At 41.2% G+C, this 14,983-nt stretch overlaps 1 protein-coding gene across 2 annotated transcripts in view; it reads left to right on the top strand.

Annotated features, from left to right (window-relative positions):
- Nucleotides 1–14,983, top strand: part of CLIP3 (CAP-Gly domain containing linker protein 3) — a 57,758-nt gene that overhangs the window by 20,703 nt on the left and 22,072 nt on the right. For both annotated transcript variants that reach the window (XR_016307523.1, XM_089658198.1), the window contains exons 2-6: nt 3,956–4,104; nt 6,033–6,172; nt 9,361–9,454; nt 10,207–10,368; nt 13,125–13,243. Coding sequence is in view for 1 of the 2 variants with exons in the window: in XM_089658198.1 (XP_089514324.1) it covers nt 3,969–4,104; nt 6,033–6,172; nt 9,361–9,454; nt 10,207–10,368; nt 13,125–13,243 (651 nt within the window). In the remaining variant the exon portion in view is untranslated. The remainder of the gene's footprint in view (nt 1–3,955; nt 4,105–6,032; nt 6,173–9,360; nt 9,455–10,206; nt 10,369–13,124; nt 13,244–14,983) is intronic.

Genomic DNA, 14,983 nt, shown 5'->3' on the forward strand with positions numbered 1-14,983 from the left:
TACTGGTCTGTACTGGGATTGTGTGACTGACCTACAGAGTGCCTTATAGTAATTATACTGGTCTGTACTGGGTTTGTGTGACTGATCCATAAAGTGCTGTATTGTAACCATACTGGTCTGTACTGGGATGTTGTGTCTAATCCATAAAGTGCTGTATTGTAATCATACTGGTCTGTACTGGGATAGTGTTTCTAATCCATAAAGTGCCATATTGTAATCATACTGGTCTGTACTGGGATGGTGTGTCTAATCCATAAAGTGCTGTATTGTAATCATACTGGTCTGTACTGGGATGGTGTGACTGACCTACAGAGTGCCTTATAGTAATAATACTGGTCTGTACTGGGATGGTATGACTGATCCATAAAGTGCTGTATTGTAATCATACTGGTCTGTACTGGGATTTTGTGTCTAATCCATAAAGTGCCATATTGTAATAATACTGGTCTGTACTGGGATGGTGTGACTGATCGATAAAGTGCTGTATTGTAATCATACTGGTCTGTACTGGGATGGTGTGTCTAATCCATAAAGTGCCGTATTGTAATTATACTGGTCTGTACTGGGATTGTGTGACTGATCCATAAAGTGCTGTATTGTAATCATACTGGTCTGTCCTGGGATGGTGTGTCTAATCCATAAAGTGCCGTATGGTAATCATACTGGTCTGTACTGGGATTGTGTGACTGATCCATAAAGTGCTGTATTGTAATCATACTGGTCTGTACTGGGATGATGTGTCTAATCTATAAAGTGCCATATTGTAATCATACTGGTCTGTACTGGGATTGTGTGACTGATCCATAAAGTGCTGTATTGTAATCATACTGGTCTGTACTGGGATGGTGTGTCTAATCCATAAAGTGCCGTATTGTAATTATACTTGTCTGTACTGGGATTGTGTGACTGATCCATAAAGTGCTGTATTGTAATCATACTGGTCTGTACTGGGATGGTGTGTCTAATCCATAAAGTGCCGTATGGTAATCATACTGGTCTGTACTGGGATTGTGTGACTGATCCATAAAGTGCTGTATTGTAATCATACTGGTCTGTACTGGGATTTTGTGTCTAATCCATAAAGTGCCATATTGTAATCATACTGGTCTGTACTGGGATTGTATGACTGATTTACAGAGTGCCTTATAGTAATCATGCTGGTCTGTACAGGGATGGTGTGACTGACCCAGAGAGTGCCTTATAGTAATTATACTGGTATGTACTGGGATTGTGTGACTGATCCATAAAGTGCCATATTGTAATCATACTGGTCTGTACTGGGATGGTGTGACTGATTTACAGAGTGCCTTATAGTAATTATACTGGTCTGTACTGGGATTGTATGAGTGACCCACAGAGTGCCTTATAGTAATGATACTGGTCTGTACTGGGATTGTGTGACTGACCTACAGAGTGCCTTGTAGTAATTATACTGGTATGTACTGGGATTGTGTGACTGATCCATAAAGTGCTGTATTGTAACCATACTGGTCTGTACTGGGATGGTGTGTCTAATCCATAAAGTGCTGTATTGTAATCATACTGGTCTGTACTGATATAGTGTTTCTAATCCATAAAGTGCCATATTGTAATCATACTGGTCTGTACTGGAATGGTGTGTCTAATCCATAAAGTGCTGTATTGTAATCATACTGGTCTGTACTGGGATGGTGTGACTGACCTACAGAGTGCCTTATAGTAATAATACTGGTCTGTACTGGGATGGTATGACTGATCCATAAAGTGCTGTATTGTAATCATACTGGTCTGTACTGGGATTTTGTGTCTAATCCATAAAGTGCCGTATTGTAATTATACTGGTCTGTACTGGGATTGTGTGACTGATCCATAAAGTGCTGTATTGTAATCATACTGGTCTGTACTGGGATGGTGTGTCTAATCCATAAAGTGCCGTATGGTAATCATACTGGTCTGTACTGGGATTGTGTGACTGATCCATAAAGTGTCGTATTGTAATCATACTGGTCTGTACTGGGATGGTGTGACTGATTTACAGAGTGCCTTATAGTAATAATACTGGTCTATACTGGGAATGTATGACTGATCCACAGAGTGCCTTATAGTAATGATACAGGTGTGTACTCAGATGGTGTGACTGACCCACATAGTACCTTATAGTAATTATACTGGTCTATACTGGGATTGTGTGACTGACCCACATAGTACCTTATTATAATAATACTGGTCTGTACTGGGATTGTGTGACTGATCCACAGAGTGCCTTATAGTAATGATACTGGTCTGTACTGGGATTGTATGACTGATCCACAGAGTGCCTTATGATAACTATACTCGTCTGTACTGAAATTGTGTGATTGATCCACAGAGTGTCTACACTGGCATTGCGTTATCGGAATGATCCTGGTCTATACTGGCATTGTGTTATCGGAATGGTACTGGTCTATACTGGCATTGCGTTATTGCGTTATTGGAATGGTACTGGTCTATACTGGCATTGCGTTATCAGAATGATACTGGTCTATACTGGCATTGCGTTATCGGAATGATCCTGGTCTATACTGGCATTGCGTTATTGGAATGGTACTGGTCTATACTGGCATTGCGTTATCGGAATGATCCTGGTCTATACTGGCATTGCGTTATCGGAATGATCCTGGTCTATACTGGCATTGCGTTATCGGAATGATCCTGGTCTATACTGGCATTGCGTTATCGGAATGATCCTGGTCTATACTGGCATTGCGTTATCGGAATGATCCTGGTCTATACTGGCATTGTGTTATCGGAATGGTACTGGTCTATACTGGCATTGCGTTATCGGAATGGTACTGGTCTATACTGGCATTGCGTTATCGGAATGGTACTGGTCTATACTGGCATTGCGTTATCGGAATGATACTGGTCTATACTGGCATTTTGATATTAGAATGATACTGGTCTATGCTGGCATTGCGTTATCGGAATGATACTGGTCTATACTGGCATTTTGATATTAGAATGATACTGGTCTATACTGGCATTTTGATATTAGAATGATACTGGTCTATACTGGCATTGTGTTATCGGAATGGTACTGGTCTATACTGGCATTGCGTTATCGGAATGATACTGGTCTATACTGGCATTGCGTTATCGGAATGATACTGGTCTATACTGGCATTGCGTTATCGGAATGATACTGGTCTATACTGGCATTGTGATATCAGAATGATACTGGTCTATACTGGCATTGTGTTATCGGAATGGTACTGGTCTATACTGGCATTGCGTTATCGGAATGATACTGGTCTATACTGGCATTTTGATATTAGAATGATACTGGTCTATACTGGCATTGTGTTATCGGAATGATACTGGTCTATACTGGCATTGTGTTATCGGAATGATACTGGTCTGTACTGGCATTGCGTTATCGGAATGATACTGGTCTATACTGGCATTGTGTTATCGGAATGATCCTGGTCTGTACTGGCATTGTGTTATTGGAATGGTCCTAGGTCTATACTGGCATTGCGTTATCGGAATGATACTGGTCTATACTGGCAATGTGATACTAGAATGATACTGGTCTATACTGGCATTGTGATATTAGAATGATACTGGTCTATACTGGCATTGTGATATTAGAATGATACTGGTCTATACTGGCATTGTGATATTAGAATGATACTGGTCTATACTGGCATTGTGATATCGGAATGGTCCTAGGTCTTTGCTAGGTTTTATGTAACTGATCCACAGAGTACCTACAGTAGGTATGTGTAAGAATGCTGGTCTGTACTGGAAATGTGCTATGATGACAGCGGTCTGTGTGGGTATGGATTGACTGATCCACACACTGCAGTGCCTTGTAATACTGCTAGTCTGTACTGCCATTGTATACCTGAACCATGGAGTGTCCTATTGTACTAAATGCAGACAGTAAATCATAGATCTAATGTTGGTATTTATCTTTTCATTCCTACAACATCAGTGATCAGAGAACCATGACTAGAGAAGATCCTCCAGATTGTGCCCCGGAGGAGCAACAGCATCCCCTGGATTTCCAGAGCCCCATCCTAGAGAAGAGGAAACGACCCATGGTTCACCATTCTGCCCCGGCCCCTCTTCCAAAGGATTATGGTAATCAGCAAAGGAATTTATTTTTTATTTCTCCTAGTGGAGCATTTTTTTTGGTCTTTGCACCCTTTAAAACTATGCAAAATCTCAAGGCACCCCATCTTAAAATGTAAAAAAGGTCAAGATTCCTTATCAATAGAACACCTGAGACTGGGGCTATGCAGACAGCCACCTTGATGAAGTCCACTTATTCATACGTTATATACATATCACACACAGAAAATGGATCTGCGACAATAGTCATTTACCATTAAAGTGTTACTAAACCCACAACTGTACAATCAGTCTGTATATGCAGTAAAGTATGTTGGTTATACTCACTGTGGAACCTAAGGGGTTAATCCTCTGCATTGTGTAAAAATGTTGTTTGATCCTGTCTTCTCTGATCCTCCCCTTCTTCCAGTTTCCCCCTCTTATCTCCTGTTAAGACATATCGTGTGGAGACACTCTGCACATGCTCATTTTGGTGTGTATTTTTAGAGAGGGGTTTTTTTTTTCTTGAGAGTGCATGTGATCAGCACAGGGCCAATCAGTACTGTCCAGACAGAAGTCAGGGGTTTTGCATCCTCCTAGAGCAGAAAGAAAACTCCTCATACAAGCTTTAACCAGTGCTCTGCTGGACACTGATAGAAGTCACAAGACTGCTCTAACAGCTGATGAGAAAAGGTATATATTATTATTATTATTATTATACAGGATTTATTATATTTTGTAGTTATATTTTGTATTTAGCAGTTTATATGTACTAAAATAATTGCATTTCCATGTTCTGTGTACTGTGGGAGACCAGATATAGTGAATGCAGGGTCCTGGGAGACCAGATATAGTGAATGCAGGGTCCTGGGAGACCAGATATAGTGAATGCAGGGTCCTGGGAGACCAGATATAGTGAATGCAGGGTCCTAGGAGACCAGATATAGTGGATGCAGGGTCTGGAGAGACCAGATATAGTGAATGCAGGGTCCAGGGAGACCAGATATAGTGAATGCCGGGTCCTAGGAGACCAGATATAGTGGATGCAGGGTCTGGAGAGACCAGATATAGTGAATGCAGGGTCCTAGGAGACCAGATATAGTGGATGCAGGGTCTGGAGAGACCAGATATAGTGAATGCAGGGTCCAGGGAGACCAGATATACTGAATGCAGGGTCCAGGGAGACCGGATATAGTGAATGCAGGGTCCTGGGAGACCAGATATACTGAATGCAGGGTCCTGGGAGACCAGATATACTAAATGCAGGGTCCTGGGTTTAGTAACACTTTAACATCAGAAGCCCCCCTTTATAGCACAGGTCCACCTATCACATCAGAGGCCCCCCCCCCCTCCATATCAGAGTCTCCTCTTCATGTCAGAGGCCCCCATCTCATCATAGGTCCCCCCTTCATGTCAGAGTCCTCCCATCGCATCAAAGTCCCCCCTATACATCAGAGGCCCCCATTATGTCTGAGTTCCCTCTATACATGAGAGACACCCATCACATCAGAGTACCCTCATGACAAAGTTCTCCATCACCACAGAGTCCCCCAAATCCTTTCATCCATCTCATGATCCAAAGCAACTTTGGTCTTGTGCTGCAGCACCCAGGAAAATTGAACTGTAACCCCAGGGTGCAGAAGAAACACCGACCTAGTGTATGCTAGCTCTTTAATTCCATGGAAAATCCGGTCAGATACCAGAGTAAAAGATCCAAACTGTCAGCATATGGAATAGTTCTTGTCCACAGTAACCAACTTCCTTTACATGTTTCTGGTGCAATACGGGAAAATGAAAGACCGAATCTCATTGGTTGCTGTGAGCAATCTTTTCTATTGCAGACACATTAGGTAATGAAGCCAACAGCAATCCATGGCTGCATCTGTCAAAGAAGGCCTATTTTTCTTTTTTGTAGAACCAAATTCTATTAATGATCATTTTTTTTCCTTACACCACAGCATTCACATTCTTTGACCCCAATGATCCAGCATGTCAGGAAATCTTGTTTGACACTCAAACGACCGTCCCTGAACTGTTTGCCATCATCCGGCAATGGGTCCCACAAGTCCAGCACAAGATTGATGTGATCGGCAGTGAGGTAACTTCCTTTGTGAAGAACTGGGATAAGGGGTGGGCAGGAGGGGCGGTTGCCCTGGGCACTGTGGTATCATGTGAGGTGGGGGGGGCACTGTGAGGAGATTGGGGGGAGGGGATTTGCTTTGGGAGGAGGAATTTGTGCATGGCAGGTGGTAAGTATTGGTCTAGGAGGGGAAATTTGGGGGTGTGCAAGGAGTGATGATTTGGGGGAATTTGTGTTGGGAGGAGGGATGGGGAAAGATGATTTGTGCTAGGAAAGGGAATTTGAGGGGTATGTGCTGGAAGAGTTCATATGGAGGAAGGGGATTTGTACTAGGAGGGAATTTTTTTTTTTTTTTTGGGGGGGGTCCCCATTCATTCATTTGTGCTTTTAGAATGATTGGGGGTATTTGTGCTAACAAGAAATTTGGAGGGGGGGATATTGTGCTAGGAGGCAGGATGGAGGGGGGCGGGGAATTTGTGCTGGGAGGGAGCTTTGAAGTGGAGAGGATTTGTGAGGAAATTTGAAAGGTAAATGATTTTTGGGTGGTTTTTTTTTGGGGGGGGTTTGTGCTTGGGGAAATTTGGGAAGAGAGAGTATTTGAATTGGAAGGGGGTGATGGGGGGCAAAGATTTCTGCTGGGAGGGGGATTTCAGGAGGGGGGTAGATTTGTATTGGGAAGGGGGATTAATGCTTTAGGGGTAAGCATGCAGATTAATTATCGTTTTGTTTTTTTTTTGGGGGGGGGGGGATTTTTGCTGACACATAGTGCTCATACATCTGGGGGGGGATTTTTGCTGACACATAGTGCTCATACATCTTGGGGGGGGGATTTTTGCTGACACATAGTGCTCATACATCTTGGGGGGGGGGGCAGATTGGTATGTTCGCCCTGGACTCTAAGGGGTTTATTTACTAAAGCTGGAGAGTCCAAAATCAGACTCCCTTCTGCATAGAAACCAATCAGCTTCCAGGTTTCATTGCCAAAGCTTCATTGAACAAGCTGAGGTTAGAAGCTGATTGGTTTCTATGCAGATGGGAGTCTGATTTTGGACTCTCCAGCTTTAGTAAATAAACCCCTAAATGACTGTTACATCAGTGTAAAAGTTTGCTATGGGTTACTTTGTTGTTGCAGCATCTTTGCAGCCTTTCCTACATACATAAATGGCTGTAAGGCATTTCTGTAAGGTGACAGTGTTTCATACCATTGCAGTGTGTGTTGCTGTGGCCCTTTAAAATGTCCTTTGGAAGCCCAAGCGACAATGCAGGAGAGATGGGACAGAGAATTGCATTGTCGCAGGAAATGCCTGACCAAAAAACATTCATGACAGATAAGCTGCAGATTTAAAATGACTTTTTAAATCATGTTAACATAAATCTTTCAGTGATTGGGTTCACACTGATGTGATGTGGGAAACGTAGTGAATCCTGTGCATTTCCTGCACCACATTGCAGTCGTGTCCATGCGATCTGCTGCAGGTGTCAATGTAAAATTAATGACACCCCAAAACAGATTGCAAAACACAGTGCAATTGCCAGAATAGGATCACATGGGTGTGAACCAGGGGTGGACTGATAACTCATGGGGCCCCCGGGCAATAGGGGATCATGGGGCCCCTGTGTCCTCACCCACACTCAAACCACACCCAAAAAAGCCTATGAAAGGCACCAGGGGCATCTCATGGGGCCCCCAACTGACCCCGGGCCTTTGGGCAATGCCCGAGTGCCCAAATGGTCAGTCCTCTGGTGTGAACACCCATGCAATGAGATTCAGTTGCAGAAAATAAAAGGGTCCTGCACCATTTTAGTGTGGATGTGATGCGATTTGAGCCATTCAAAATGTATGACTCAAATCACACCACACAGACATCGCATATGATGTGCACAGGAATGCGTTGCGATTCCTGTGCAAATCACATGCGGTGTCCCACAACGCACAAGTGTGAACTTTCTCTCCACCATTTCCTTCACACTGGGTAAAACTTGTGTATCTTCCTTTGTCATTTTTGTTTTATTTCATTGGACCCCAGACACCGAGTTTAGGTCCCCATTCACACTAGTGAGATTTCTTCTGCTTCTGCCATCATGCTGCAATGCATGACAATGGAAACACATTATTCTCCATGGTGGCCATTCACATCCATACAACGCAGTGTAGTGCAAATAAAAAAAAAAAAAGGTGCAGGTGCTTCTTTTGGTGCAGCATAGTGCATTTTTGACCTTATAGATTTCAATGGGAGCATATAGAAAGTGCATAAAAACACACATACATTCATTTTTGGTGCGTTTTTGGCAGGGTTGAACAATCAGTCTCCTCCTACAAAAAAAAAGCATGAAAACACATCAAAATATATAAATGCAAGAGCAGCAGGTCTAATATTTTAGCGCTGAAGAAGGGAGTGCGTCTCCCGAAACGTGTCAATTAACCACATCAAGGGTCTCCCGTTATCTGGGACGACTGGCTCTTTGTCTTTATTTTTATATCTCCTTTGGCTTGTGAGTATGCACTTTTATGCATTTTAATAAATTCCTTTTTTACCACAGTAATGCACGAAGTAAGTGCCCCTGCTTTTGCTGTTCTTCACGAAGACTTCAAACATGTCTGCCTTCCTTCATCTCCATTACATGGCGGATTAATAGGACTAGTAGTTTACAAAAGAAAGATAACATTGTTTCCTTAACTCAAAGGAGTGACAAGGACATTTATTTATTGATTTATTTCAGGTACTTATATAGCGTTGTCAATTTACACAGCACTTTACATATATATTGTACATTCACAACAGTCCCTAACACTCAAGGGGCGTACAATCTTAGGTCCCTAACTCACATTCATACATACACATACTAGGGACAATTTAGACAGGAGCCAATTAACCTTCCAATGTGTCTTTGAAGTGTGGGAGGAAACCAGAGTGCCCAGAGGAAACCCACGCAGGCACAGGGAGAACATGCAAACTCCAGACAGGTGGTGCCGTGGTTGGGCTTCGAACCAACAACCCTAGTACTGCCCGGTGGAAATGCTAACCAGTTAGCCACTGTGCTACCATGGCATTTATATTGAGAAAGTTTGACCATTATACGGTTTGTTGTTCTGAAATTCTATTGATTTTGACATCGAATGCAAACTGAGATTCTGGTGGCGTAAGCATTGCTTCTTGTGTAAAAGTTATGGATTAAATGGATATTCACGGTCATTTTTCTCATAGATTTTGAAGAGGGGATGTCATGTGAATGACAGGGATGGACTAACAGACATGACACTGTTGCACTACGCGTGTAAAGCTGGAGCCCATGGAGTGGGTAATGTATCAGATCTTTTATGTATAGCATTATGTTTTTTTCGCATTATTATGAAAAAGTTGTAAAACGAATATCACTTCCCATAAAATAAGGATTTTATTATACAGCACATGACTTCAGTAAAGTGCAGGGGCAGCATGTGTTCACAAACAAAAACATATCCTGTAGGTCAGAAGCTACAGAACGGAGGCATCTCTATCTACCTTGCCTGCAGGTTGCCATATTACATTTCAATGTTACAGAAAAATAGACTGAAATGGAAAGCTGAATTACAACATAGCTTGCGTAGCAATTGAATTTGCTCTATTGTTTATTTGTTTTCTATTTGCTATATTTTTTAGTGTATGTGGGGTTATTCTTTACATGGGTTTTCTGAAATCATCCTTTCAATCCTCTATGTTTTAGGTTGTCCCGATATCTGTTAATTCTATTTCCATGGAAAAATAAAACTCTGCTCTGTCCATTTTTCTTTTGTATATAGACAGCTCCTATGTGCTCTGGGTTCAGAAACTAGTAACCCTGGCTGAGTACATAAATATGCCAAAAAGCAAAGATGGGAGCTAGAACAGGGAATAATTGTACTTCGTAAAGGATGGCAATCAGGGGATTGGATGATGGAAATCTTTAAGCTATAAACTTGTATGATCATTTGACGACTGATATAAAATATATAAAGGTTTAAAGGACAGTAAAGTCCTTTGTTAAATATCACTTATTTATCTCTACTGATTTCATAACTTTGACATTTTAAGGAGACCCAGCAGCTGCTGTTCGACTAACCAATCAGCTTCTTCAGCTGGGGGCCGACGTAACTCTGCGCAGCCGATGGACTAACATGAATGCCCTACATTACGCTGCCTACTTCGATGTCCCTGAACTTCTACGCATCCTCCTAAAAGCATCAAAACCTAAAGGTGAGGGAAAGGAGTTTGGTGGGATGGCTGATAATGAAGAGACATCACCATGATTAGTGGGATGTATACTGGTGGTAATGGCTCTCCTGGGAAATGTGGTAGGTATAGGTAGGAGCATTGCATTAAGTAATAATAATGCCAGTGCTACTGAGTTCTCAGCTTAGTACACGTTTTGAATATTGTGTATAATAATGATAATGAAAAAACGTTTAATATTGTATTTTTATTGTGGTTTCTACTATAATAGATCACATATAAATATAATAAAGGCAAACAACAATCATTTTGTTTTTAATGTAAATTTTATTTTATTTTATTTTATACAATATATATATATACATTTTGTTTGCTAAATCAACATTACTACATGGTGTCTAAAGCTGGAATCGAAATTCGACTAATTCAGGTGGGACTAAAATTTCAATCCATGTGTGGGTGTCCCTTTTCAACAGAAGTCGATCACTTTTGATGAACGGGAACGTTAGAAAAGGTTTGTCATTCAGTGACTGAAGCCGCTGATCAGTGTATTTTGGCAGCAGAGTCCCACTGTCAGAATACAATATCTCAGGGGGGTAGATTCCTTCATCCACCTTACTTGTGATCATGGGGGAATCTTTTATTTTTTTTTGTTCAGCCCACTGGCTGAATGAAAAAAAAACCTCATCTATGGACAGGGATATGCAACAGCAGCACTCCAGCTGTGGCAAAACTACAAGTTCTAAGAGGCATTACAAGACTCTGAAGGCCATAGGCTTGACTCCCATTCGCAGAAGCATTATGGGATTTGTAGTTTCATTTGAGCTGCAGTCCTGAGGTTGCATACTGCTGTTCAAAGGAGACAGCTTACTTTGCAGATTCCTAAAAAATACTTCTTGCTGAGCTGCAGGTAGCGAGTGGTAGTTTCCACGAATGGCCGAGGCGCCCAAATAGTTACAGGATTATCGAAGAATGGACACAACGTTAATCTGGTATCATCAGTAAAAGAGGCTCTATTGAAGGAAAACCTGATTTATGACACTGGCAATGTATTTCATGGCCAACATACGGTCACTTTTTCAGGCAGGGTGTGTTAAACTCTGGTGTGGGTGATAGGTTAAAGTGCTGTTAGAAGCTCTGAGTCCATTCTTTGAAGAAGAAGCTTACTACCTTTCCACCAGCACCAGACCAGGTTTCTGGACCTCTCTGAGAATTAAGTGCAACTGAAGAGTTCATACAAAAGGCCTGCATGGAGACAGATATATGCTCCACAAGCTCCAGTTTAAGTTGCAGATTTCATAAGGGCTGTTCTGTCTCTCCAATCTAAGCATTGAAAGTGTGATCTCTGTAACTCACAGTTGTGATGAGATAGCAATAACTCCAATCTTAGTTGAATAACACAAGCAGTGACTCGATCCAGACTACACCTTGTAGATCTTGTGAAGTTTATTCCATAAACTGAGAGAATCTTACAACAATGAACATCGGATAGGTCAAAAGATCATAATGTGATCTACTTCATGACATGAGGCTTGAAGCTGAGGTGCATTAGTGGGAAAATGAACAAAAAAGGTGGGGCTATCTATACAGCATGAACTAAACCAAAGGAAAGGGAGGAGTAGAGACAAAATGCAAAGAACACTTAAAGGCATATGACAGTCATGTGAAACATGACAAGGGCATTAAAGCTGGCAATACACTAGTAGAATCGTTTTTTTTAAGAATGTTGATTCCATTTTCCTAATCGTTAATGTGGTAAAATCAATGTTTGATTTTGACAACAGTGACAAAAAAAAGATGGAAAATTTTTCTAGAACAAATAAATTTCTAACATTTCTAATTTTTTTTGTTCAGAAAAAATTAAATTAATTTCAAAAACAAATGGCTAAAGCAAACAAAATTTTTCAAGGACTTTTGAATGACACTTATGCAGCCATCGAATGTATAAAGAATATTTGTATGATTGTGCTTTGAGTATGAGTATGATTTGTATGTTTGTACAAATGTTCATTTGAAAATCTACTTGTGTAAGGCCAGTTAAGGCATTTAGTTTTTGCTGTATGAGCTGTTTGGAATAAAGCCTCCCGATGCTCTATTGCTTTTGTCTACTCTATTTGTGTATGCAATCGACTTAATGCCTAGAAAAGCTGGAGAGTCAGCATTCAATGTGGTTGCATACCTCTCCACAAGCAGCAGTGGTATTTGTTTGGAACGCTCACAGATGTAAGTAAAAGAAACAGTTTCAATATCTGGTTATCTCGCTTCACCTAAACTAACTGAATTTTTAAATTACTACATCATAAAGGTTCCACCATGGTCCTCTTCCCATCTTTGTATGATTTTCTCTCTCTCTCTTTTTTTTTTAATCCATAGAACACGTTCCTGCTGAACTGTCTCACTTTCTGCTGTGAAGATCTATTATTTCTGTAAACACATAACTTCTGTCAGCATAGGTGAAAGCTGAAATAGCTGACTAAGTAAAATACAGACTACAGCTCCATCTGCTGGCTGTGTGCAAGACTGCAGAATTTTACCATGCAATATTTTATATTTTGCTTGGCTAAAAAAATTATATTTTTCTATTACTGACCATAATAAACAAGTAAAGAAAATATGCACAAAACCACTATATATTCTTTTGAAAATGCTGAGACTGTGTACTTTATTGAGCAAATGCATGCATTGTCATGACAATGATACCATTGTATTCAATGACTAGGTGCTTATATTTAAATACTGAATCCAAGTTAAACGTTTTTAATCTTTTCTCTGTCACTTAGTGCTGAATTCCACTTGCAGTGATTTTAACCATGGTACTGCTTTGCACATCGCTGCCTCTAATCTTTGCCTGGGAGCTGTCAAGTGTCTGCTGGAACATGGCGCCAACCCAGCCGTCAGGGTGAGCAATATCATCTAATATATACTTTTCATATGTCTCAGTCACACTGCATTGTAGTCAAGAGAAAACTCATTAACTAAAATTGCAAGCCGCAGTATTCTACATAATGCTAAAAAGATAACAGATGTAAATTAACCCCTTCACGCCTAAGGGTAAAACAAATCTAAATGCCTAAGCACAATTCTGCAATGTTGACATGTGATAGTAAAACCGTACATATCATCACAACTACTTTGTACATCCAGGTGGATTATACCTTGATTTTTTCAAGACAAATTGAGATTTCATTTGGTGGTAAATGGCAATGGATATCTCCTGATTTTTTTTTATTATCAAAGGAAAACTGGCCCAAAAATTACTGTTTTTCAGTGCATTCTGGGCATTTTGCAAGGTCTCCTGCGGTTATCTTTTAAAAACGCTTCTAAACGTAAATGCACATAAACGTGGTATGCAAACGCAGCTAAACTGATGTTTTTTTAACCTGCGTTTTCCAGCAGTCAGTTTCCATCGTTCAGAAGAGTTTTCCAAATGTCCGTGTACATGAGCACTAATAGTTTACAGTACAAAAGAGCGATTACATTGTTTAACTGTCTTTTTAGCTCACGGGAAATGTCAAAGACATTGTATTTCTGGCAAGGTCAGGTATTGTCTGTACTTGCAAAAAGTGTTCTTAGCCTGAAAAAAATAAATGGAAATGAAAGCAGCCACTTACACCTAAGGTTTAGATACACTTTAATTTTGGAGTTTTGGTGCCAGTAAAATCTCGGTTTTCAGCATTGATAATGCATGTGTTATATACATATCACACAAAGAAAATGAATTTGCGACAGTAGTCATGTACCCTTAAAGTGTTACTAATCCCACAACAGTAAAATCAGTCTGTATATGCAGTAAAGCATGCTTGTTATACTCACTGTGGAACCTAAGGGGTTAATCCTCTGCATTGTGTAAAAAGGCTGTTTGATCCTGTCTTCTCTGATCCCCCCCCTCCTTCCAGTGCCCCCCTCTTGGTATATATTGCTAGAGAGGTTTTTTTTTCCTGGGAGAGTGCATGTGATCAGCACAGGGCCAATCAGCACTGTCCAGAAAGAGGTCAGGGGTTCTGCATCCTCCTAGAGCATAATGAAAACTTCTCCTAAAAGCTTTAGCATGTGCTCTGCTGGATACTGATAGACGTCACAAGACTGCTCTAACAGCTGATGAGAAAAGGTATTTAGTAGTTTATATTTATTAAAATAATTGTATTTCCATGATCTGTGTCCTGTGGGAGACCAGATATAGTGAATGCAGGGTCCTGGGAGACCAGATATAGTGAATGCAGGGTCCGGGGAGACCAGATATAGTGAGTGCAGGGTCCGGGGAGACCAGATATAGTGATTGCAGGGTCCTGGGAGACCATATATAGTGAATGCAGGGTCCTGGGAGACCGGATATAGTGAATGCAGGGTCCTGGGAGACCAGATATAGTGAATGCAGGGTCCGGGGAGACCGGATATAGTGAATGCAGGGTCCTGGGAGACCAGATATAGTGAATGCAGGGTCCTGGGAGACCAGATATAGTGAATGCAGGGTCCGGGGAGACCAGATATAGTGAATGCAGGGTCCGGGGAGACCAGATATAGTGAATGCAGGGTCCGGGGAGACCAGATATAGTGAATGCAGGGTCCTGAAAGACCAGATATAGTGAATGCAGGGTCCTGGGAGACCAGATATAGTGAATGCAGGGTCCGGGGAGACCGG

The sequence above is a fragment of the Staurois parvus genome, unplaced genomic scaffold (assembly GCF_062004578.1).
Source record: "Staurois parvus isolate SC_StPar_1 unplaced genomic scaffold, SC_StPar_1.0 ptg001058l, whole genome shotgun sequence".
NCBI classification, from domain to species: domain Eukaryota; kingdom Metazoa; phylum Chordata; class Amphibia; order Anura; family Ranidae; genus Staurois; species Staurois parvus.